This window comes from Osmia lignaria, chromosome 13 (genome assembly GCF_051020975.1).
Source record: "Osmia lignaria lignaria isolate PbOS001 chromosome 13, iyOsmLign1, whole genome shotgun sequence".
Classification (NCBI taxonomy): Eukaryota; Metazoa; Arthropoda; class Insecta; order Hymenoptera; family Megachilidae; genus Osmia; species Osmia lignaria.
Genome location: NC_135044.1, coordinates 8128149 through 8154623, shown reverse-complemented (window position 1 = coordinate 8154623; position 26475 = coordinate 8128149). Strand labels below are relative to the sequence as shown.

Sequence of the window (26475 nt, the reverse complement as noted above, 5' to 3'; positions counted from 1 at the left end):
AAGGGCCTCCTTGATTTTTTTACACAGGTATTTTCAATGATCTTTTAACTGAAAGTTCTATCACGATTGGGTGGACTAATTTCTTACAGCGTAGTCAATGGGTAGTGGGGGAAGCAGCTGCGCAGGAACGTACAGAGACACCGCGTTAGCACGTAGGTCAAGTTACGATACTCAGCGCGCATTCAGTTCGCGGGGAGCGCTCGTGCAGTGCGCGTTGTTGTCCCGTGTTCCTCTAGATGATTGATCACGTGGGAAGCATTGCGCCGAGTTTTCGCGATTCCGTGGTGGAGAAGGGCCGAGGGAAAGGGAATAAATGTGTGCGAGTCCGTAATGGACAACCCTAGCGGCGGAAGAGATAGTCGGTACGCAAGTCTTGGGTACAGCATGGGGATGATAGGCAGCGACGCTGGCTCGGAAATGTACGGCCGACCGTCCACCTCCCAGCTTACAACTTCTCAAATAAGCCGCAGTGGCGCCACTATGATGGCCGCGGCAGCTGCTGCAGGCGCACCAAACGCCGGCGTTGGATCCGTACAGAGGGGTATCAAGAGGACCACATCGGACGTTTGTTACGATGACAATAATGCAAGGCAAGCACTTTCGCAACAGCAAGGCATGTCGATGTCCGGTGATTGTGTCCCTGACAATCTCGAGGAATCGTTTACCAGTTTGGGTCAACCGAAAAAGTCACCCCCCTCGAACGGCAAGAAGACCAAAGGACGGGTTAAAATTAAAATGGAGTACATCGACAATAAGCTACGCCGGTATACAACCTTCTCGAAAAGGAAAACTGGAATCATGAAGAAGGTTTGTATCTGACAAACCCGTCGACCTATTTTCGCTAACGTAAAAAAGTGTGTTTGAACGTCACCTGTCGGCTATCGATCCTCGCGATCGATTCGCTGTGCGATCGTAGTGTCTCTGCGCAGCAAGCTGTTTTTCAAGTGTATTCAAATTTACGATCAAGGAAAAAAAAAACGAGATAAATCGATAAATATGAGATTAAATGAAAAGTCAGTTTCCTACAGTGACACGTAGAACGAAAAGAAACGTGCATTATCGTCGTGTGGATATGCGGACTGCCGTGCGCTAAACTAAACGTACGGTGATGACTTTAGGGAGCGCGCGATTTATGAGTGACAACTGTGCCTTCGCTGACGTGTATTTGTACGCCAGTAACGTATCCCCGTATTTTGGATTAAAATATACCGAGCAAAATCGCTACTTGTACGCAACGCGCGTCTTTTCTTATCGGGGAAACGCTTACGAACGCGTGGTAAATTTTGACAATTCTAACCGGATGATCCATTTCTAGGGTCGACCGCGTACGCACTTCCGCCTTAATTCCAATTCCAATCCCAATTCCATTTGTTTTGCTTCGTTTGACAACATAAGTTCAGTGAATGCACGTCTAAAATATGCACGATCGAATTTCACATCCTAATACAGAATCAACATTATTTTTTTTGCTTCACCTTGCTAAAAACTTTATTCGCAGGATTTATTTTCTGAACGGTAACGTACCCGGATGAATGTTAACATTTTATTTTGTATTTCAGGTAATGGACGCGTTGTAACCGCTATGGTAGAATAATGTAAAAATTGTTTTTAAATTAAATCGGGTTTTCTTATATTTAACTCAGGTAATATTTTATATATGTTTATTATTTGACAATTGTTGCAAATTATTCACGATATTGTGTTCTAACGAGAAAAGTACTGCTTAATCTTCAGACGTTCTATTTTTCTTTTCCTTTTAATGCGATAATAAGGTGAACAAAAATAGTCTATGATTCATTTTAATTTAAATTTATCGTTTTTTACTTACAGATGTTTATTTGATCCAAGCTTCGTGGTATCTGACTCCGTAGAAGAACCTAAAGCAAATTGCATCTTTCATACGAATATAGAAAACCAAAGATAGATTGTTCCCCTTTTCTAAAGACGGACCTCTATAATTAGCCATGTTTTGACACGAAACTGACATAATTGCTTTACACCGTTATTTAGATAAACGAAAATGTAAATTGAAAAATTTGTAAAAAGCAATTGTTTCTTCAATTTCAAACATTAGAAATTATTATTTATAATAGCAGTAATAAGGAAATTTTGCAAAAGGATATCAAATTATATGAAACAGTTGAGTGAGTAGAGAAATCACACTGTTAAAAATATTATCTATAAACAATTTTACACGTGGTTCCGATTTGCATACTCTTTAGTAGAATACTTTCTTGAACTTCAACAAAAGACCACGATTTTGTAATGTGTTCCATTATGTTTATTCGTTTTTATAAGGTGGTTACGTTGTTCCTTCAAGCAGTACGTTTCTTGGTAGCAACTGGAATTTTACAATTTAAATTTGAATTATATATGTATACAACTCGTTCTCCAATGAGCGTTGGTTTTCACTGATAAAAGAAAGAATTCCGTATGAGATGTACCGCGCGAACGCTCCAGAAAACCTTGATAATTATAATGTCGTTAAAGGTATGATCTCTAGACGAACAAGAGTGTAAACGTAGTTTTTTCCTCCGCGTGCGTTTCGAATTAATTATTTAAAAAAATAGTACGCTAATGATTGCGCAGGCGGCAGAAATCTGCATAAGTGCGCTCTATAAAGATCTGAATACATCAGGTGCACGTGATACCCGTTAAGCGTTCAAACGTCCAACAGTAAAATATTACTTTCGTTCTTCAAGGATCTGATTAAGAATTTATGACCCATAATATCTGCGATTCGCGCTTTTCTTTCTTCAAGGACCACTGTAAAAATTGTAGAGTACACAAAACTGCTTTGTATTCCAAGTATTTGGAATTCTTTAAAAACACAAGTGCTTAATCAGTCAGGTCCTCGAAAGTTTCGAAATGGAAGAAAAAGGAACGTTAATGGAGATCGAACGAAAGCAAAGCCACCCTTCTCGAGGATATCCCTAATTAATCGTTGTTTCTGCTTGCAGGCGTACGAGCTGTCGACGCTGACGGGTACCCAAGTGATGCTGCTTGTGGCCAGCGAAACCGGCCACGTGTACACATTCGCGACACGGAAGTTGCAGCCGATGATAACCAGCGAGGCCGGTAAGGCATTAATCCAGACCTGCCTGAACAGCCCGGACCCACCGGCTTCCGGTTCGTCCGGCGACCAGAGGATGTCCGCGACCGGCTTCGAGGAGACCGAACTGACCTACAACATAGCCGACGACGAGCAGAAAGTAAGGCAACTGGTGTATGGCTCGCCGCACGGTGGCTCGTTGCACGGTGGATATCCGGGCGGTGGTCCAACCGGAGGGCCCCCGGGCCATCCGCAACCCCCGCCGCCACCGCCGCCGGGCTCGCAGCACGGGCCACCCTCGCATGCGCAGCACGCGCACCTGATTGCGCATGCACACGCGGGTTCGCCGAGCTCGCACCTGGTACCCTGTTCCAGTCCTGGTCCCATGCTCGCCGGTGGTCCCTATCAGCAATCCTGTCCCTCGCCTCTGCCGCCCCATCATACTTATCATCCTCACATGTCGCACTCGCATCCCCAACGGTAGTACTACCAAACTCGAACGGGCACTCAATTGTCCTCCGGCTCTTTTCGCGCGCCCGACGCGTCCGCGCCTCCTACCGCTTGTTGGCTACCGTGTTGCTTCCCATGATTGATCAGTAACACGGACCGACGTGTAGGTATACCCGGTAGAAGTTATAGAGTCGAGTCTCCCATTAAACGTACCTACCTTTAGTCTTGGGAGAATCTTGAAAGGATCATTACCTGCTATTTAATGAAATATTGATATACAAGGCATCATGTAATGGGACGCTTCTTCTTTTGCACTTACTCTTAACTAAGAAAAGTCTAAATTACACGCGACGTGGATATCCGTGGAGTATAGTGATAACCGATAATCCGCGTTACAGGTATCGCCGACGCGACGGTCTGCCAGCGTAACAGCAATTATTCGTGCACTATCGCGCTCGCGTCGACTATGCTCGATCGGCTGTGACAATTCTTGGCTTCTTCAAGTAATATGTCGTATTTAAGAACGTTTGCGCAGCTTGGTATCGTTCGCGGTACCTGCGAGAAGGGTCAGGTTTTTAGAGGGTAGTTTCGGACGTAAGATAGATGAGTGAAACGAGGTGTTTCGAAGCTTAGCTTCTGTTTTCTGACTCAACAGACGCTTCAGCGTTGGCGCGATTCCGTCCAAGACGCGAAACCGTCGCCTCGAATTAGAAGTTAACGCGTTGAAGTTCGTCTTTTCGCGGCGTTCAGTTTAAATGTCGTGACATTTCGAAGAATGGACACACGCTCGGTGTCGTTACAAGGATTTATAACATAGTAATGGTTCATTATCAGGAGCGTGTCGCGTCGATTGACGTAAAATCGTCGTGCAAACTGAATAACGAATCAACTGGACGGAGGAAGTTCCCGTACGACTTCCGACTTTCTTTTCCGGACTATGAATATCGAAATTCTCGATCAGGCGCATCGCATCCGGTATCAATGAAAGTACGGTTATTTTCTTTTCGCGTGCGTAGGGATAGTGATATCCCGTACGAAGCGTGAATAACGTGATCAACTAGGGACTCGAAATTATTATGCCGAACGTTCACCGCGTTGACGATTAATTTGACGTAAATTCAAGTGTTAATATTTTTATTATTTTCTCCGCTCCTGCTACAATAGCTTGATTAATCGACGCAAAGACGTATTATAGTAAACTTACGGGGACTAGTTCGCATAATTACGTGGCAGGTGCGGTAAAAAAGATTCAACCAAATCAGTCGACGAGGTAAAATCACGACCTCTTATGGTATCGAGACGCGCGGAGATCCTAGTACAGTTGTAACGACAATCAGAACGATGTTTTGCCACGGTTGCCTCGTTCCGAACAGTTTCGAGCAATTAACTCTTCTCTCGACTCGGTATCGCGAGCGATAGCTCTACTCTACGGACACCTGTCATCCTTTAAGACGGGGTCGACCACGCTACTTAACGCAGCAGGTTTTCCACTGTACTTAATATACGAGCAAAGTTATTTCGCGTCCCACCGTGTCCCTTACGGTAGGCTCAGGGAGAGTCTTTCGACGATACGATGCCGATTTTCAATAACCGGGCGTGCGACGATGATGTTTTCAATGAAAAACTGACCGAAAATTGCTCCGTTAACAAACGTATAAATCTAGTCCAATCGTACGAGACTTATCCGCGGGAAACGAGGATAATCGGTCGATTTTTCCAAGTAATGGATCGTTCGTTAACGATCCAGCTTTTAACAAGTCGTTTGTGGAAATAGTTGGAATTATGGAGTTTACGATCTTTCTACGTGTTTCAGGCACTGCGATTTCTGGTAATAGTTAACCCTTTTCGATAGGAAGCTACACACGCCAAAGGATTTTTATATCTTTGATAAATTGAAACGAGTTTTCTTGAGTGATTAAAGCGAATTTCGATCGAGAAGGATTAACTATCATAGAAAATGTCATTGGTAAATTTCATAATATTTTAATTATTTTAATGATCGTAAGCTCGAGCGAAAAAAATATTAATAATGAAAATACGAATCAGTGGCTAGATCTATACGTTAATCAAAGTCCAAAGACTTTTTCTACGATACTGTGGGTATCATGGGCGACAATTGTGCCCGTTCGAGTCGTACTTCTTTACGGGATGAAAACATATCGCAGGACACGTATCGACGAGATTTGATTTCGTTTAACAAACGAGGAATTAAGTAGGGACAATTCTTAATCGTACAGTTAGGGTATTAATTCGTGTGACGTAAATACTCGATGAACCGCGTACTTTTTTTTTTATATTACCTACGCGTCCCGTTTTCTCGTGAACTCGAATCGTATTTATAATATCTTACCACCACGGAATCATTTTTATTTATTTAAAGAACTGTAAATACGTTGTAAATTGATCGATCGTCGCCGAGCAACGAGATATACATATATTAAGGGAACTGAAGCAAATCAATTCCAGTTCTATTCGAAACAATCTAACATCACTGTTCCATAAAATACTCAACGATTTAATAAAAATTATATTGTTTCATTTAAAATAATTTCCAAACGATTAAGGAACTTTTAACCCTTAGCAGTCAGAAGGTGGGAATATTCATCCTCGGACGGCGGACCATGGAGAGATCCCCAATTTCAATTTAATTTTGTATATCATATAAAAGGAAGAAAATGATGAAATTTATTGCGATATAAATTTAATATCGAACGGCTTCCAACTGTAAAGGGTTGAAACAGTCCGCGACAACTACCGAATTGGTTCGCCTCGGTTCCCCTCGATTCTATTTAATACGTACCTAACGATATCGTACCTAAGTTCGTGGGATTCGCGAGACCGGGAATCCGCGGAAAATCGAACGATCCGAGCATTTCACCCTTTTTCCCTCCATCAAAGATCCTTATCGAGGCATCCTTGTTTTTTTTAAATACTCATGTAGTTCAGGTCGAGGTGTTCCGCCTTTCCCTGTGGTAAAAGAAAAAAAGCCACCGAAGAAACGAGAAATCGTAGTACGTGGGTGCGAGTCCGAGCCAGTAGAGACCCGGCGGTGCACGCTTGGCATTGTTGTGCATTGAATATATATATATATATATATATATATATACATATACATCTATACATTGTTGTGTGCATCGTACATTGTTCCGTAATGTGTTGTATTGAAAGTGGCATGTGTAGTATTTGTTTGTTTGTTTTTTTTTTCTCTATCGTAGATTAAGTAGCTAGTATTTAAAATACCTTTTTAATTTAATTCACAGTATCCCTCCTCCTGTGTGTTTCCTCTCCATTTTTATACTTTACGAAGTAGAGAGAACAGAAAAGAAAAAGAAGAAAAAGAACCTCTGCTCGTCCCTTTATACATTTGTGCATGCTTACGTTTTGTACGTGTGTGTGCGTGTATGTTGTTTTCTTTTTTTTTTATACCGCTTAATATTGGACAACATTAAAAGAAAAAAAAAAAAAACAGAACATAGAGGATAGATAGATAGATAAATAGAAGATAAACGTAACACGTGGAAAAGCACAGGAAGGGAATAAAAAAAAATTAATAGAAAAGTGGAGAAGAACGATTAATTACGTGCAGGCGTGACAAGCAAGGGAGATTGAAAATTGGAAATACATAATGGTAATATGTAATCCGTGCATCTTCTCCCATCGACGCACAAAGTACAAATAATATATTAATATTACGTTTACGATAATCCTAAACGGTTAATCACGAAATGTACGGCTGGCGTGCCTATTTAGCTTATGTATCACATGTGTAAATAGTGTACTTGTAAAATACTGTGATAATATTTATATTACACGCACGTGTATTATTATTATTATTATTATTATTATTTTGTTTAATAATTACGATTCCATGATTGTGCGTTTTGTCATCGTACGAATATTATCATAAAATAGCAACGATTGTTGGTAACTTTAAGGTGCCCAGTTTGTTTGTTCTAACAGGTAGGTATAAAAAAACCCGCCTGTTTTTAGCGAACATACCGTATTCGAATTCTCCTCACCTTTTTTTTTTTTTAAAAAAATCTTTCGCGTCGTTCACTTTTCGCGAATTCCCGACCGACGATGATGGAAATGGAAGGAATTCGTTGCGATTAGGTAATAGTTTCGCGTGAAACGCTGAACTAGTTGTTGCGTCGAGAAGATTAAAGAAAACGAGCTGGTTCCAGTTAGGTATTAACAGTCCAGCTGAACGAACCACTTGCTCGTACTCAGCATGTACTTCATAACATTGTTGACGAAAGAAAGTTATAAAGAATGCTCTGTTTTTTTTCTCTCTCTCTCTTATTTCTCGCTAATGATGTTGGATTTCGTTTTTTGTCGCTGTCGCTTTAATGGCGCGAATCGCTTTTACTTTTCGTCTGTGCGTCCCTGCTAAATTAGAACTAATTTAAAAGCGTTTTTTTTTTTCTGTAAATAATATAGGCGCTACTGTTTCAGACAGTAAAAAATTACTAACATTTTCTTTTATACAAAACAACGAAAAGAGGCTTAAATCATTCAACTTTTGCGATCACTTTTGTAAAAGAAAAAAGTTCTCTTAAAAATAAGACACCGGATAAACATTCCATTTTGCTATTCAGGCTATCCATCTTTTCAGGGTGAGTCGGGCAAGGTAGGTTTGCGCTTCGAAATCACGATGTTTCGAAGGACAGTCCTTTTCCTCGCCCTTTTCCGAATGCGTTTTATGTAAAATTTCAAAAGGAATCGTTGCGTTAAGTTTCGAGAAGTTTAACCAAACGAATAAACATAATTTCGAACGCACGCGCGAGATAAGGGTGGCGATGCGCCCTCGAACGCGTAAGTTCCTAAGGGGAGGCGGCTACCGTTTCCGAGGGTTCTTAGCCCCACGATTTACGATCTAACGACTTAACGATTATTATGATGTATTTGACCAAGGAGGCACCCTGAGGTGAATCGCGGTGTTGGTAAGCGACGAAGACAGCAGCTGTCGGTTACTTGGCAGGGCGAAAGAGAGAAGGGCAGAAAACAGGTGGGGAGGAATCAGGGAGAAGGGAAAGAGAAAGATGGCGGAGAGAGAGAAGGTATGGAAGGTGGAAGCAGAATACCATATACGGTCACCTTTGTCAAAGGCTGCTTGTCGCCATATACAGGCAATGTTCGCGATGGCAGATACTTATATAGAGACCAACTTAAGAATCAGGAATGTCGGTTTTTGTCGCGCCTTCTATACACACCCGTGGTAACGGAGGGGTACAAATGCGACTCGGAAGTGATCGCCGACAACGGGCAAGGGTCGCTTTCGCAACCCTTAGTCCCCTAAATCCTAACCGGTAGCCATCTCCCATTCGAGCTTGCGGAAATTGTTTTTCCCCGGTGTTATGACGTGCATCACGGATCCGCCGGTGGGGAAGGTATTAGTTTTGAAGCGAAATGGAAGGATACCGAAGTAGCATAATTGTTCGGAAGTAGGGTAGACTGATTAATGCTTCGCGCTGCTTTTGGAATTCAGAACCTTTGGAACGCGTTTAGAGATCTCCTTAACGGTCTCGCTCTCTCGAGGATAAAGGACGTTTATGTTTCTTCGACTCCGTCGTATCAAAGTTAACGAATAAAAAAAGAAAAGAAACAAATACACCGATGCGTTTCCATCCACTTTCCAAAGGAACGTTTCTCGCACTTCCACTTCATTGTACTTCGATAACCAGTTCGAAAGTGGAGTAGTTTGATCAGTCGACTGGACTGGAGCCACGATGAAATCATTTTTCAAACGTTTACTCCTCTCCCCATCGCGGCCATTCGTCTTCTTCTTGTCTTATTATGCTAAACACACCGTGGGTTGTATTACTTCTGAAGTCACAGCTAAGAAACTTACAGAAGGATGCTCTTCGGATTTAAGCCAGACTTTTTCGAAAATTCATCTTCGATTTTGATAATTGTATCGCGGAAGGATTAGGTTCGCCGATTCGCTTTCTCCCGAGGTGGTAGCGGAGGACACGTGTACGCGTGCTAACGAAGGAGTCGAAATGTATGTATAACGGATAGGTTTGCCCGTTCACGGTTTCGCCGTGGAAAAAAGGTATTCAGTGGTAGAGCGAGGGAGAGAAAGTCACCCGGGGAAACGTAGTCCTGCGTAAATTTGTGAGAATCTGCCGTGGAAGCGCGGTGTACGAGTTGAGGCCGCGCGGATGGCCATATAAGGTGCGCGAACAAGCTGGCGCATCTCTGGCTGCTAGGTAGGTAGGTAGGTAGGTAGGTAGGTAAGTTGGATTCGTTGCTCGTTGTTTCGTTGCTTAGTTGGTTGGTAGGGCTAGTTGATTGATCGGTTAGTTGACCGTTTGATTGGCTCGCCGATATTATTGCCGCGGCGTTATCTAAAGATTTACAGGTTCGATCTGGAATTTGCGCCTCGCAAGCAATTCTGTATCACTTAACGTCTCTCCCGCTTTTCCTACCGGTTAATCGTTTTTTCATTGGGTCAGTTTATCGCGCGACTCCTCTACGCGTTACTTTGTTGGCTAATTAATTCGCCTGCTTTACGGAAGCGTCAGAGAATTTCTAGGAAGTGTCGTTCGTAGAGGTAGGCAGAAACCTTGTGACGATGATTCATAAGTTTTGTACCAGTAGATCTTATACTTTACGAATGCAATCTTTTCAAATTATTATTTCTCCTGGTAACCAATTATGCCTTTCTGTTTCAGGAGGATGGCACTTCGCCTAGGTCGGACGTTTGCCCGAACGAAAGCGACGGAGACACCAGCGACGGTGATTCCCCAGTGTCGAAGGATCTTTCGAAAAATCACTCCGGTAAGTTTTGCTTCCCTTTAAGATGTAAGTAAAATCGGTCCGAGGGGTAAACCCCCCGTCGTCAGTGTTTGCGTAATCCGGCGAGGAAACAATGGTTACCAAAAGTCGTTTTCTCCCAACTTAGAGCCTGAGGGGTATCGTAACTATTTCACCTCGGGATTCCTCTCCAAAAGCTCGGAACAATCGCTGGGCGGTGCGTACGTGGATAGGAACGAATTTCCTCGTGGGCGTATCGGCAGGTCGCGCGGGCTATATCGAAGTGGCGTGGAAAATCGTTAGAGCGGTAGGTACCGTCGTGCAATCGAATCGGTCAGGTAGGCTGGTAGACGGAGAGGCGAGTAGAAAACGAGAGAATGGTATCAGAGAGGTAAACGTATGATGCGTATAAGAGAGGGAGAGAGGAAAAGAGAGGGAGAAGATAAAGGAAAGAGGACACTTAAAATGCGAAAAGTGTGCGAGCGATGACGAGGTTATCCGTGTAGGGGAGTACATAAGGAGTTGTACGGGCCGCGATGACCAAACTAAGACAACGACGCGCTGCCTAACTGGGAAGTAAGATCCGGTCGAAAGCCGCGCTCCGATGCAGGTGTACACATAAATATCGATGCTAATATATGGAGTGGATGCCATCCGACTTACCGATCGCCAGCATGACGTACGAGTTTTTTTTATTTTTTTTATTCTTTCTTTTCGCCTTTCCATTGTTCCCAATGGCACAAACTGTCCCGGCAGGAATTTTGATAACTCCGCCGCGTTGATATCCGATCCGTTCGATCTTACCCCCTTCGTTCGCCATCCGATTGCTCCTTTGTCGTTCAACCTTGTTTCTGGGTTTCTTCCTTCTTCTTTTCCCCCCTTCGCCTCTTTGGTTGGTCGAAGAGGTGTCTCCTCGAGTTCTTCTTCTTTGACATTGAACGTTGTCGATTAGTTGATTGGTCGGTTCGAGTAATTAATTCTTCTCCGAGACGCTTAACTGTAAGACCGGTGCGCGTGTGTGTCGTTTCCCATTGGAATTCTATTTTCAATTGGAAATTTTATTTATTTATTTCTTCGATTTGCGATTTAGAAGTAGTTTTAACCCTTTGGTACCCATGGTTCAAATGGACCTTGCGTCGAACATATTCTATAAATATAATTAATAGAAATAATTAACATATGTTTAGTCTCGTATCGTGGTCTGCACTGTTTTGTCTATCTGTACCACTTAAGTCTAATCTGATTTCATATTATGTTCACCACGTAAACGTATATTTTTAGCGATGCTTCCGGAATTAATTTAAGTAGTGAAAGAAACCCAAACAGCAGTGGGTCATCGGTAAATTCGTTCTATCTCTATTCGAGATTTAAAAACTTTAGAAAGGATGTAGGTAAAACATATAGCGTAGAGATTTTCAAATAATGAAAAATAATATTTGAAGGAAGAGCGGAAAATTTAGAGAATGAAAATAAAATGAAAGATTATGAATTGAATAAAATCGAAACGGAAAAGGGTTAAATTGCTATTATCTCAGCAATTCGTCTTCCTTAAAGTTATAATAATTGTTCGCAGGTATAATGTACCAGATGCCACAGACAGTGATTTACTCGCCGAGTCCAGGGGTTCTGCTCGGTATCGGTCAAAACGGTCAGCCAGTGCAAATCTCTCAAGAAGGAGGTGAGAAACCATGATGAACCCTGGACCAAACACCCCTACACGCATCCACCATCCTTTCGTAACCAAGAACGAGAGAGACGAGGGGTTGAAGGGTTGATCTTTCCTCCTCCTTCCTGTTTCCCAAGTAGAGGTTTTCGCATTGTTTCGCAGGCACGATAAACCAGTCGAATTCGTCCCAGAGTAATCAACCGTTCATCACGATACCATTGAACGTAGCGATGAGCGCAGCGGGTTTGTCGCTTCCTGTTACATCCAGGATGAATATGTCGCCGACCACCACGTCCTCCTGTGATCAGCCATCGGACCTGACCAAAGATCGCGACTGATAAGATCGATCGTCGAAATCATTCTGGAACTGTAACGAATAACGACCCGATGGATCGTTAAAAGTGACGTCCTTTTCAGTTTGACACTGGCTACCGTGACGACGCGACGCGCAAATGTTAAGTCTGTAACGTGGAACTTTTTCTAGAGCGACGCAACAGATTCTTCTTTTTTTTTTTAATCACTCGTGGATGCGTGTAGATACGATACCCGCTATGTTTGAATTTATCGATTAACGAAAAATACTTTGATTCTAGCAGTAGTCGGTGACCGACGGTAAGACGCGTCCAGAGGGTGACGTTCCTCGCCATCTGTATTTCTCGCGAATGTATTTAATGTCTTCCCTTTTCGAAATTTTTTTCTTTTTACCATGGATCCATCGAATGCAGAGGTGCAACTTTTGATGCAACGTCGATTCAACGAATTTTTTAACACGTTGAATGCTACAGGTGGGTTACGAGATTTAAATTTAATATGAATGATATATCGGTCAACGTGTTTAACTCTTTCCAGGAAAAATTCTTACGTTTTCTGAGTTAAATAAATGGTACCCTGACGTATATTTCTTTGCAGCATTCAACGCGTTAATTGTACTAAAATATTGAATTTAAAGAATATTTTCGTTACCAACGTTCGACCGATTCTCGTGCAATACTAGTCAAACTTTTAGCCCAACGAACGTTCCACGAAGCAACATTTCACAATTTTTTCCTCGACAATCGAGGCGTTTTAGCGTTCGTAAATTGTTATTAGAATCGTTTAGAGACACGTTTTTATCGGTGGAATTTATCGAGGAAATTTTGTACAATCTTTTTGCAAAATAAACTCAGACCGGTGTTATTCGATCGTTAAATCGTTTCGTAGATCCTCGACATTCTAGTTGTTGAGAGATTTTTTTAGGAGATTCGAAGGGCGATGATTACTTCTTAATATTACAGGGTGCTTTTAAAACGAATAATGCAAGTTGTCACTGGAGTAACTAGGGTGAGGCCAGGGTGAAAATATGTAGACTGGTTCGTTCACCATTCTATAGTTTTAAGATTTTAAAATTCCAGAATCTCAGATTTCTAAAATTTCAGAATTCCAAATTTCTATAAAATCCTAGTTACGCCAATGCAGGTTCTTCTTCCTTTCAATCGTAGAGATGATAGCCGATATATTTTTTAATACTGCGATCAACCAATGACATTTGGTTCGCCTTTCTAATTGTACACCGAATTCCTATTCATTAGCTCATCGGTGAAATAATTCATCTCGAAACAACGATCGATGAATTATTAGAATTTTTCTTAATTAAACAATCGTTCGGCTTGCGTGATGGAAACACGTTTCGAGATCAACTGATCAATCGAACAGAAGAAAGTGATGATAGTGACAATTTTAATTGGTCGTTTAAGTGATAAACACGCATTATTATCGACTATATACTAATATAACAGTATTTTTAATCCTACAATCTCTATTTTACACGATATGGAAATAAATTATCAGCTTCTGATAAATAACACGCGAAGAATTTGTACCTTCTTTTTTTTTGTAATAAATATTACCTATGATTTTATAATACATGGGTGGTACTATCGATCGAATTCGGCAAAGATATACTTTTAATAATAAATTAATTTACATTTAAAAGTTTGTAGAAGCTGAAGAGTTTATACAAAATTTTGTATAGGCTATTAGAAGAGAATAAGATTTGTAATACGAATGATAGTTCGATCCGTGTAAAAAAAAAAGCTAAAATTGATACAAAAAATCAGTAACTATATTACCTATATTATGCATTTATCATGGGTGTTAGAAATTTCAGATTTTATTCCATATCTTTTTGAAAGCATAAACAATGACCTAGTCATACGAATTTCTTTTTCTACTTTATTTTATCATTGTCTAAAAAGAGTATTATTTGAAATGATTTAAAATACACAGTTTTTTAGTTCTGTTGGCTTGAAATAAATGATTCTCAAGCAATGTTGCAAAGTAATTATCATTTTAAGAATATATATGTTATTACAGAATAATTTTCAACGCAAGGATCGTTTATAGAATCTCTGTGAATATGGAAAAATAATTTTCGTAGTATGATTAACGTTGTTAAAGAATGTGCATTATGTGATTAAAGTGGAATTTTATTGGTATACCAAAGAAAGCCAGATGGAAACAGGTGCGAGGAAAAATGGGAAAGAAGCGAATTTGAAAAACGTCTATCATACTTTTTAAATTACATATCTCGTTTTCTGCGTTACGTGTGTCTAACGAGTTTTTGAGAAACAATCAACCTTACGTAAAAAGTAACACGAGAAGCTCGAGCTTAATGTTTGTACAGTAATGGACAGATTCGAAAGTTTCATGTGTCTGTAAAGAATCGAAATTGGCAGGGTTGAAGGCGTTCTATTTTATATACAATGTGTATGCATATATATATATATATATATATATATATATATATAATTGCATAATAAGTGCTGCGAGGATCATTTAAATTTTCTATAAAGTTCATCATTTTCATATACATGGAGGAAATGTTATAAAAATTTGCTAATATCAAAGCGCTTCTTAAATCTCTGATTAAAAATTTAAAAAATGTTAATAGCTTCTATGCATAATTTCATTAATTCTTCTTATTAAACAATATAGCATTATTAGAATCATTTATTAATGAAATTTAAATGATCCTCGAACAATTCGTAATTTACGAAGTTTTTTTTATTACTCGTTTACTGTAATATTGCAACGCGAAGAATGTTTGTAACCGAATGTTGTAACGAATGAACATATGTAAACATATCGCTGTTTTCTACACTAACTTTGCATAATATACTGGTCGTGTGCCATTGTTAAAATTGTTATGGAGTATGCGTTGGATACGAAGAAATGAAATACAGTTATTCGAATTACAATTTTGTGTACACAGTGGGTTTCGAGTGAGTTTTAATATGCTTTTTCTGTCAAATCACCGCAGGTCAATATTTCATATTAACAAATTATTATTTTCCCAATCCAATAATATAATCTTTATTTATTTATATTTTTATATATTTTGAATTACACTCACTGTGCGCATATAGTGACAAATGAACAAGACTTGCGATGATAAGAAAGTTATAATTTCAAAAATTTGAATTTTCTAATTCCAAATCGAATCGAAGATTCGACTCGATTTAATCGATACATGTTACAAAGGCTAAAGGCATTCCTTTCAACAATGTTGGCAGCAGCTACCGAAATGTAATGTACCGTCATGGCGACGTTACCACCGCGGAAAAATCCAACTCCAACGAAAATTTTAAAACAGCATTTAACCCCGTTGCAAACACTTTTACAGTTGGGTTTTCCGAAACATCGAGCGTGAGTATTATGATATAATAAAATCATAAGAATGTCGTTCTTCCACTTTAACTTTACGAGCAATTAGGAATGATTGCAAGGTAGCACTGTAAACAAACAGCTGTCAAACTTAGAGTACTACTATTGTTTACATTCTTTTTTCATTAAATTATACTTATTTTGACTATATTATTTAAATTTTTATTATTTACTGTTTCTTTGGTGTTGCTTTAAAATAATATGCAATGTACATTATGTCATAAATGTATTGTATTTTATTATGTAAGAGAGGTAATAGGATTAATTGTATGACTTGCAGTAATTAAAGTTGACATTGTATTATTTTTCTAGAGAAAAAGCACTAGCTGCTACAGGACATCGAGGTATTCAACTTGCATCCGATTGGCTAGTAGCTCATGTTAGAGATCCAACTTTGGATTCTGATACCCATAGACAATATGTTTTATATGCTTGTCCCACTGGTGAATTAGCTGAGGAGCTTATGAAATTTTGGTCAGAGAGTAAAGAACTCATATGGAATGGAGCACATAATTATATGCCACATATTACACTTGTCTCGTTCTTTAATGTATGATGTTATAATAATATTAATATATAAAATAATATAAAATAACACGAATGTTGTGCTTGCAGGCACCAGATGAATCTACAGAAGAATTAGTAAATGCCCTTGAAAATATAGTTAACCAAGATGAACTATCAGACAATATTGAGCTAGAAACTTACATTTCTCCCAATTTTATGGGTCTTTTTGTTAAAGAAGTAAATGCTGAATGGCTGAAAAACATTTCTGTTCGTTATGTAAATAAACTAACTAGTTTGGGTATTTCTGCAGAACCTCAAATAAAATCATTGCATTTAACATTAGCATATCAATTTCCCAGCAATTTATACCAACAGCTTCGTTTAATGGTAGAAAAATTGAAGCTTACTTCTTCAGCTAATTGGGAACTTAGATTATATTCCAGAGATTCTAGACTCCAAAATGCACATGTACATAAAGTTACACATGCTCACATGCCTAGAGAGCATGACGAATTGGAATTAAGGGTGGGAGATTACATTTATATTCCAGAAGGAGCATGTAGTGTATCCACAGATGGTTGGGTCGAAGGTATCTCTTGGTTAACTGGTATTTCAGGCCATCTACCTTTAAATCACACAAAACGTACAGCTGAATCAGATTCGTGGACTTTACATACTACTATACAAATTACTGATAATAGAAATGACATTTCGGAAAAGGAAGAAATACCTGTTACTCGAAAACCACCAGTATTATCATCAGGTGATTCTGTAGATAGTCCTGATGGAATTGCAACAACCAATGAACCGGTAATCATATTATTTCTAATTATCCTTTTGATCATTTAATTTTATTTTTATATATTGTTTTCTGTATAGATTGAGGCTTCTGAGGCACCTTCAAGTTCCTCAAGACAAATTTTTATATGTCGCCATGGAGAAAGAGTAGATTTTACATTTGGGGCATGGATTCGTTATTGCTTCGAATCAAACGGCTCATATGTTCGCAGAGATTTGAACATGCCAAAGGAAATACCGTCAAGAAATATACAAGACTTTCGAAATGATAGTCCCTTAACTACTGTAGGTGAAGTACAAGCAAGCTTGGTAGGAGAAGCTATGAAATCATCCAGTATTAAAATAGATGTGGCTTTTACATCGCCCTCATTAAGATGTATACAAACGTTAGCTCACATTTTAAAAGGATTAGACTCAAACATTCCAATGAAAATAGAGCCCGGTCTTATTGAGTGGTTAGCATGGTATCCAAATGGTGTTCCAGTTTGGATGACATCCGAAGAATTAATAAAAGCAGGCTTTAATATAGACAAAAGCTATGATCCAGTGATTAAAACAAAAGAGCTTCCATTAAAAGAAAACGCAGCCCAGTATTATGAGAGAAGTTACGAATTAATCAAACGAATTATTGAAAGTACTGTAGGAAATATTTTAATTGTAGCTCATGCTGCTTCTTTAGCAGCTTGTACAAGGCAATTAACAGGTGGTAGAATACCACCAGCTTCGGAAGTTACTAAATTAGCTCAAAGAGTACCATATTTAGCATGTCTAACGGCACGTGAAGGGTTGGATGGTTGGCAACTTTATCCACCACCATTCCCCCCTATAACACATACAAGTAATACTAGATTCGATTGGAAAGTATTATTGTAAGGAATGAATGAGGTTTTCAGTAACGTTTTCCTCTTTTTGTCTTTTGACATATATAAATAGCTTAATTATAAAAGACTGTTCAGTAAACTTTCTGCAACGTTTTAGTTTATACGAGGTATATTAAAAAGAGAAAATAAGTATTAAGAAAATTATTTTCTTACTTGGATTACTTATGAAGTAGTTATGCCAGATTATTACTCAATTTTTTTAAAGGATTAACTTTTGTAGGGTAATAAATACGGGTATTGGCATTTAGTTTTATCTACTCTACGAAGAATTTACAGTGTGTAATCTTTAAAAAAGATTAACGAATGTACGAATTACATATTTTAATATGATTTTTAAAGAGATATATTCTTATATAATTTTCGTATTTAAGTCTAGAAAGATTTTTGGTAAGTTACATAGTATTCTCGATGAAGAAAATGCAAAGAAAAAAAGAGAAATACAATAAATATTGAAAATTGCAATTCATAATCAAAATGAATGTATGTAAATGGAAATTTACAGAAACCAGTAAATGATAAAAAACAAACCTCTACACATGTACAAGTACGCGACACAATAGCTAATGTCAATAATGTGTGAAAACGTAGAAGTACAAATTTGATGTAGAAAAATAATGTTGTTATTTACCAAAGAGATATATAAATATATAAGATGTTATTTTATTATGACTATCAGTTATATGATAAAGGGACCTATTGCTTTATTTTCTGCAGAAAAAAGTTTATTGAAGTATAACATACAATATCTCATAGTGTATAAAAAGTTGTTCTATATACAGCCAAATTTAATAAAAAGTGTAATGAATATAAAGCACTGCAAGATATTTTTAACATTACTTTTCAGTAATAACATCATAATAACAACTAAACATGTCCAGCTTCTTTTAATTTTCCAATTAAAGTATCAATATCTGGTAGAATAACACCACCCTTTCTAGCTGGTGGTTCTTCAACTGACAACATTTCAATTCTTGCAGCAAAATCTACACCTAGATCTTTTGGTGTAATTTTTTTAATTGGCTTCTTTTTAGCCTTCATAATATTTGGTAATGTAGCATATCTTGGTTCATTAAGACGTAAATCAGTACTTAAAACTGCTGGCATTTTCATTTTAATAACTTCCAATCCTCCATCAATTTCACGTGTGACAGTTAATTCACCATTATTATTTTCAACCTATTGCACAAACACATAAATCAGATAACAGAAACTAGATTCACATAATATTACTTCAAATTACTATTCATTAACATACTTTACTACAAAATGTTCCAGTTGGCCAATCCAAGTAACCCCCAATCATTTGTGCAGTTTGATTGCAATCATCATCTATAGCTTGCTTACCAATAATTACTAAATCTGCTTTTTCTTCTTGAGCCAATTTGGCTAAAATTTTAGAAACATGAATAGGTTGTAAAGTCTCATATTCAGCTCCAGATATCTCAACATGAATTCCTTTATCAGCACCCATTGCAAGTGCGGTTCTTATAGTATCTTGAGCTTGTGTTGGTCCACATGACACTGCAATTATTTCTTGTACAAGTTTCTTTTCCTTCATTCGTACAGCTTCCTCAATTGCAATTTCATCAAATGGGTTCATTGAATGTTTTACTCCATCCGTTATAACACCTGTTTTGTCTGGTTTAACACGAATCTGAAAGTAAAGAAAAATAAAATATATGTTACATAAACTATACGGATGCTGAGAACATATTATTTTAATAAAAATTTATATTATAATTCCATGTAATAAAATGTTTTTGTGCAACTTACAAATTATGTAACATTTAAATGTTAGTATGCTCACTATTTTAATATCATTATTGTATTAATATTTCTTGCTTTTAAATATTTTAATGTATCGTTCAAATATACCTTAACTGCATAATCGATAACTCTCTTTACACCTACGAGTACACGCGCCATTGTTAACTAAATAATCAACAAATCGATAAATAATACAACTGTAAATTATAAATTCTTTTTCATAATATATATCACGAAATGTTCGTAAAATTGTTCAGTTTCTCTTATACGTGGTGGGACCACTTTGTTGACAATGGTCTAAAGTTCATTTCTTTCTTGATATCAAATAAATTGGTATGTTCATTTCATGAAGCTTGCGCTGATGTAAGCGAGCGTCATAACATGGCCGTTTCAGATTTGTTAATTAGATTACAAAATTACATACATGCCCAGTTAAATAATTATTAAGAACCTTAAAAACAAAATAATAAGAATTAAAGTTCAAACTTTTCATGACGTCAGTTATAGATTTTTTCTCATTGGCTAATTTATATAAACATACGTATAAGATTACGATTGTGATACTCCACCTTTGTGCGATAACTTCTTTCATGGATCTCGATCTATCTGTGATAGATAAAAGCTCAAGATCTATGATTTCATTTATATTTAGGTAAATAAAGCTATTTTCATTTGAATTATATTTTAATAGTAAGTAATAATACAATTAAATAGTATTTTATATTCCAATAAATTGCAAGTTAAGACCATTCTAATCTTACAGTATTATAAATGGCGCGAATGTAAAGTGTTTTTATCAAATGAAAAAATCAGGAAATAATTCATATATTACATTGCTCGTTATTGTATTATAAAGATAATGCATTATATCAATGAAAGTATTAGACAAATATTTTTCAAAGCATAGTATTTTAAGGAAAAGGGACAAATTTTCGTATATTTTGCATATGTTTATACAGCAGTATAAAACAAATTTCTCATTTTCCAATTGACAAAACTTTAATTAGAAGTCAATTAGAAGAAGTAAAATATCACGGATGTATAATAATTTTTATATTGTAATGAATTAATACAAAAGAAATTAAACTATCGTTGTAGAACCAATCAGAATGAATATGAAATCAAGTTTGCGCCACACATGGCGTCCAAGAACCGACGCCATCTAACGTCTGGCATTCCTGTTTTTTTTCGTGCGGGTAAAATCACGGCTTTCTATAGCGCGCAAGCCTTTATCGTTTTGTTTTGTAGAATTCGGTAAGTTAAGTGAATATCTTCGATAAATGGACTATGCTACACGTATACCGTATGAAATGTTAACTGAGAAGAAACGTTCACGCGTTAAGGAAGTGTGTGGGAAAATGAGTTAACCGTGTGTTAACGCGCAGTGATCAACTATTCGTGGAAGTTTAGTAAGAGAATATATACCCATATTCAAGAGTTGATAACGTCGAGGTAATTTTACGTTCATCTTTAAGATCGAAAATATTACGTGGGCTTTTCAAATATTCCAAAATTTAAAACTACCAAAAATTTCCTTCGTGTTTATGTTTACTCCTCTAATTACCCCCTCCCTCTTCGACCACCCTCTGTACCTGAGTTTTTCCACAATTCTCCCTCGTTTTTTTCATACTTCATTATTATCTTACTACTACGTTTTAGTTCTCCCTGTTTTGTACTTACTATTACATAAATTGATTTTACTTTATCTGTTCATTGTGTTGTTGATCTCAGTAACCAAACCATAAGAAACAAAATGCTATAACTGCTGTTAAAATGTTTGCATGCGATAGATTGTTAACCTTTTTGGAACCTTTAAATATTGCTAATAAATTATTAAATAGAAACCTAAAGTTAAATTGATTTTTATATGAAAAATATTATTGTACTTGTGTCTTTAAATGTATCGTAATTATATGTAAGGTCACTTAATTGATACCAATTTTTTGTAAGTATTTAGAGACGTATTTAATGAAAAATGAGTGCATCGGCCTTAAAATCAACGATACCTGGAGTAGGTACTTCTCCAACATCTACCAGCCATTCAATTCTACCTATGAATGCGATGGCACAAAAGGTTGTATCGGGATCAGAACCAGGGTCTATGAAGCCTTTATCAGGAACTGGATTAAGCTATGTTACATTGCAACCACCCAGTCAGCCTTTAAGCTTAGTGCAAGATCATAGACCTTCCGTGTATCAAACACCCCCGTACATAAGCAGTAATTCTGAAAAGGATTCTGAAATGGAGAAATTAATTCCAAATGGGGTTGAGATTATAAAAACAGAAACAGAGCAAAATATATCTGCTACTATAAAACAAAGCGAAGCCAACAGAAACAATAATTTAAGTCCAGATAATCCTACGCAAGAGCCACAAAAAGAAGTTCAATCAGAGCAAGAGACAACACCTGCTAACTTAGATTTCCCTGGTTAGTAAAAGTATAATAAGTTTTCAATTAATCTTATATATTAATTAATTTTATATATTAATATTACTTATATTCTTTCAGCATTATGTCCACAAGTGCAAAATAAAGTTGAAGAAAAGAAGACCCCTGTAAATAATGGTTCAAAAGAATCTGAGGCAGTTCCAAACAATACAACTTTGCAAACAAAATCATCTACACATAAACCAGAAGACACACCAGTAAAAACTGATAGTCAAAAGCCAAAAGCCACATCTCAAAGCATAAAACATGTACCAGATAGTTCTGTGACACCGCAATCAAACAATCCACCAAAGGTTGAAACAAAAAGCACTGGTTCACCAAAAGCAAATAAAAGAAAATCTAGAGAATTAAAGGATTTAAAAGGAACACCAACAGTTTCGGATGGAGCAAGTAAACCAAAAAGAAATCGAATTCAAACGCAACCTTATCAAAGTCCATTGCCAGAAATTGCATTGCTTGTCAAAAATTTAAACAAACCTCCACCGTCGAAAGCTTCCGACGACAAACTTATAGTGTTCTATAAGTAAGTATGCAAATCGTTCATTATCTAAAAATATGAAATACATGATATAATAGTGAATAACAATAAAATTTGTTAACTTTTTATATTAATTTTTATTTATAAATTAAATTGATAATGTTGGCTTACTATCATGCATACATTAACTTTTGTTGATGTTTATTATTAGAAATGAATTTTTGGCTGTGAGAAATGCAGAAGGAAGCTTCTATGTATGTCAAGCAATGCAAAATATATACAAATCGAGCAGACGAATTCGTATACGTTGGCTTTCTCAAGACAAAAACAATGGAGAAATATATTCACCAGATTTTTATGATTTCATAGGTAATTTTATGTAAAATTGCAATTATAACTACTAGATTTATATTTTTTTAAAACTTTGAATTAGTTTTATTGTTATATTGCTGTATAAATCTTGTTACTGTATGTAATATAAATAGTGCATTTGTATACTTCTATCTTCTTTAACATTTCAGATTTCGATTGTATATTAACAAATCTAAATTTGAACAAAATTGATAAAAACAAATTCCAGTTAACCAAAATAGAGCTTTTACGCACTGAGAATATTTTAAAGAGAGCGATTGATGTTGAAGCTGGCGTGTCTGAAAAACCTCGAGTGACAGAGGAACATCCCGATGGCCGTTAGTATTATTTTATTTTAAACTTAGTAATTTTTATAAATAGTGCTAAAGTTTATTATTGCTAAAATATTAATGTTCTATCCACAGTTGACCTTTCACTTTACAAGGATGAATCACAGTTAAAAAAGAGAAAAAATTATAATTTGCACAAACAAAAGCAAAGTTTACGTAAGAAGTCGAAACAAATTGAAAGTTCTTCCGAAGATGATACCCTTGACGAAGAATCAGGGAAAAAATCACCCAAGTCGAGTCGTTCAAAGAAACGAACGGTTAATAAAGCATTAGCAATAGCTAAATCCGTAGCAAAGGGATCTAGTAGAGCGGAAAGAGCATTAAACAGAAACACAAAGTCTGAAAGTGAAGGTGCTACTACTGATGCTACTAATACCACTACAACTACTGTTACTACTGTTGCTAATACCGTTGCATCGGTAGATTCAAATGCAACTAAAAATAATACCGATGTTAAAAAAAGTGAAAATAAAAAGAGCACGAAGCAGCAAAGTAACAACACCACGAGTGGAGTTTCAAGGACAAAGTTACGGGGTGAGAATTTTTAGCGTTATGATTCCGATGTATCATGTTTAATAAATATGATAACAAAGAAACAATGTAATTTTTAGCACCTGCGCAGAACACATCACAGAGTAATAAAGCAGCAGGACGTCCAAAACGTACGCCAGCAGCTTCCGGAGTTCAAGCGACCGAGGAAACAACTCCCCGAAAAAAGCCACGTGGACGAGCATAAGATTAACGTAATTTGAGTATATTTCCTGTACTATGTTTAGGACAGAATCTGCATCGTAGGCAATATGTACACGTAGAACACTCTTTAAAAATCGCGATCAATTTTTAATGTAATATATATGATCTCAAGATTATTATATCTATCAGATGCTGCATTATATTATAGTCCAACAATGTGGGATCAACAATTTATATAACTGTGCGGTAAATCGCATTTAAAAAAGATAAAAAGACTCAGAGACTTATAAGAGTGATATTGTGATATCATTAAAAATTTGTACATATCGTCTACGTTTCAGATTCCAACAGGAGAAGAAAGTCACGGAATGTATGGAGAACGGTACCTTGGTTGAGTAATATCTACAGGGTGTCACACGCTAATGCACTCTTGCAATAGTCTATTTTTGATGTTGTGAGTGAACTGTACGTGATTCAGTTGCGTTTAATTGTACACTTTCCATTGGATATGATAGCTATGTACAAATATATATGTCTGGGGCTTACGTGTACTCTATGAAAAGAAAAAAAAAGAAAATGGAAAACAGAGAGAGAGAGAGAAAAAATAGAGTACGAAAGGGTGAGAACAATCCGTGAATTATCGATCTCCGAGTTATGGATCGGTAGATTTAGAAGTACAATATCTGTACATTACGCTGAATCCTTGCTGTTTATAAAATAGCATACAAATGGTCCAGCGGCTATATTAATAACAGGCGGAGAAAAAAAGTGCCCTCAACTGTAAATCCTTGTCCTGTTATCGAATCTATGGATTCATAAAAAAAAAAATAAGAAACCCTATGGCTGGAGATATAACATTTTTTCAATGTAGTTTATTTTCGAATCATGTCGATGAATTACTAATATAATTCATTGTTATAAAATTGATCATATTAATTATGGTGATGTTAAACTATAATTTAGCCACTCAAAACATATTATATTCCTCTTTCTTTTGAGAAGCAAAAAAAAAAATTAGCACTTATTTACTCTGATAAGTCTGGATTAATATGTATAAACTTGCTTTATCTATGTATTATTTTATTTTTTCAAAGATTATGGACAAAGTGTATATTTACTAAGAGATAGATGATTATTGATTTACACTTCACCAAATCTGAATTCGTATATTTTAATATAGTTTATAGTTTATATTTTATGTCGAATTGTATTATTGGGAATATAAATTTGTGTCTATGTTAAAAAAGGGAATTTATAAGAATCATGTTAGTAAGATGTATATTGAATGATGAAGGTATCGAGACATGAAGTTGATTTTGCTACATTAACGATGATACACTGATATACCTTACAAATTTTATTTTACGTAAAGGGACCCTTATGTTTTTTAGGAAAACCAAGGATAAATTGTTTTTAAAAGGATTGCACGATCTTTTTTCCGTTTCCTTTAAAGAGAAATTCGGTCTTCAGAAATGTGTGCATTTAGTTTAAGCATCGGCCGTTGAATATTGCACAAAATGCGAAATGAGAAAGTTGTTTTCTCACTTACATGATTTTATCCATGTATGTACATATAAAGATTATTAGGTAATCAAAATTGTGAAAATGAATACAAAACTATATGAGCGTTTGGAATTTGAGGGCTAATGTATCTTATTCATTTGTGAGTGTGTGTCTTTTACATTAATTCTGTTGCAATATAATCAATTGCAAAACTTGTTTCCGCGGTCACTGAACACATGTGTACGTTGTACATATATTTCATAAGCTTACAAACGTAAAGTGAAAACAATTCAGCAATGCCATTTAAATGATTAGACACGTTGTCTTCTAAATAGGATACAAGGATCATTATAAATAACTGGTTAAGGTGAATGTAATTCTCGAGATGGGAAATGAATAAGATACCAATCCTGTCATTGGTCCATTGCATATTGTATTTAAAATATACACATACATAATGTATAAATTTAAAATATATGCAAACATAATGTATAAATTTAGTGAAGGATGAAAGAATTAAAAAAAAAGAAGAAGTTATAACGATAAAGACCGAGAAATTCGCTTATATTGTTATTCGATTTTGCTTTTGAAGCAATGTCACGTTTTTTTGGGAATTAGTTGTATAATAAACAAAATAATTCAGAGGACGGTGCAAATAACGTAATAATAAATATCATTAATTAGCGTTGATGGAAGGTATGTAATATATAATAAATTTTCAAGTCAAACTGCACTTTATTATTTCGAGATATGAGATAGATTACACGACACTAATAAAGGGCAGCTCTTGATATTCTTCTGAGCTGTTTACAAATGTTATAAAGTATAATTGAAAGGAAATTGAATCGAGAAAAAAAAAACAGCAATGCATTTGCGTGCGGGCTGGTATATTTGATGAGATTAATTATTATTAAAACGTGTATTAAATCTCTATGATCGAAATTGAAATGTAGACAATTAGATAATTGACCACAACAATCATGTTTCGCTTTATACACGATACAATTTTTTAAATCATACTTGTCGGTTTGTTACATGTAACAAACTTTAATTTTTAAGCCAATCAAT

At 36.5% G+C, this 26475-nt stretch overlaps 4 protein-coding genes across 11 annotated transcripts; 3 read left to right on the top strand and 1 right to left on the bottom strand.

Moving 5' to 3' along the window:
- Positions 1-329: 329 nt before the first annotated feature.
- bs (serum response factor blistered) lies at positions 330-14714 on the top strand. 5 transcript variants are annotated; one of them, XM_034319688.2, is made up of 5 exons: positions 330-807; positions 2961-3212; positions 10180-10285; positions 11835-11939; positions 12524-14714. In XM_034319688.2, the coding sequence occupies exons 1-5, from the start codon at positions 331-333 to the stop codon at positions 12541-12543; spliced, it is 960 nt and encodes a 319-aa protein (XP_034175579.1). In that variant the 5' UTR covers position 330; the 3' UTR covers positions 12544-14714. The 5 variants fall into 5 exon arrangements, with proteins under 5 accessions (XP_034175579.1, XP_034175578.1, XP_034175577.1 ...); XM_034319687.2 differs by having other exon boundaries at positions 12521-14714; XM_034319686.2 differs by having other exon boundaries at positions 12090-14714.
- A 650-nt stretch (positions 14715-15364) lies between these two features.
- On the top strand, positions 15365-19464 carry Epp (Ecdysteroid phosphate phosphatase). Its single transcript, XM_034319685.2, has 4 exons — positions 15365-15611; positions 15942-16179; positions 16245-16946; positions 17016-19464. The coding sequence occupies exons 1-4, from the start codon at positions 15505-15507 to the stop codon at positions 17805-17807; spliced, it is 1839 nt and encodes a 612-aa protein (XP_034175576.1). The 5' UTR covers positions 15365-15504; the 3' UTR covers positions 17808-19464.
- On the bottom strand, positions 18541-20004 carry Etfb (Electron transfer flavoprotein beta subunit). 2 transcript variants are annotated; one of them, XM_034319690.2, is made up of 3 exons: positions 19589-19713; positions 19071-19469; positions 18541-18991 (listed from the first exon to the last, which is right to left on the bottom strand). In XM_034319690.2, exons 2-3 carry the CDS (start codon positions 19413-19415, stop codon positions 18680-18682), a joined length of 657 nt encoding a protein of 218 aa, XP_034175581.1. In that variant the 5' UTR covers positions 19416-19469; positions 19589-19713; the 3' UTR covers positions 18541-18679. The 2 variants fall into 2 exon arrangements, with proteins under 2 accessions (XP_034175581.1, XP_034175580.1); XM_034319689.2 differs by having other exon boundaries at positions 18543-18991; positions 19691-20004.
- A 737-nt stretch (positions 20005-20741) lies between these two features.
- On the top strand, positions 20742-25940 carry LOC117602472 (uncharacterized). 3 transcript variants are annotated; one of them, XM_034320534.2, is made up of 7 exons: positions 20742-21034; positions 21533-22011; positions 22093-22555; positions 22722-22879; positions 23032-23199; positions 23287-23745; positions 23834-25940. In XM_034320534.2, the coding sequence occupies exons 2-7, from the start codon at positions 21558-21560 to the stop codon at positions 23848-23850; spliced, it is 1719 nt and encodes a 572-aa protein (XP_034176425.1). In that variant the 5' UTR covers positions 20742-21034; positions 21533-21557; the 3' UTR covers positions 23851-25940. The 3 variants fall into 3 exon arrangements, with proteins under 3 accessions (XP_034176425.1, XP_034176424.1, XP_034176422.1); XM_034320533.2 differs by having other exon boundaries at positions 20744-21034; positions 21540-22011; positions 23823-25940; XM_034320531.2 differs by having other exon boundaries at positions 20744-21034; positions 23823-25940.
- Positions 25941-26475: the final 535 nt, after the last annotated feature.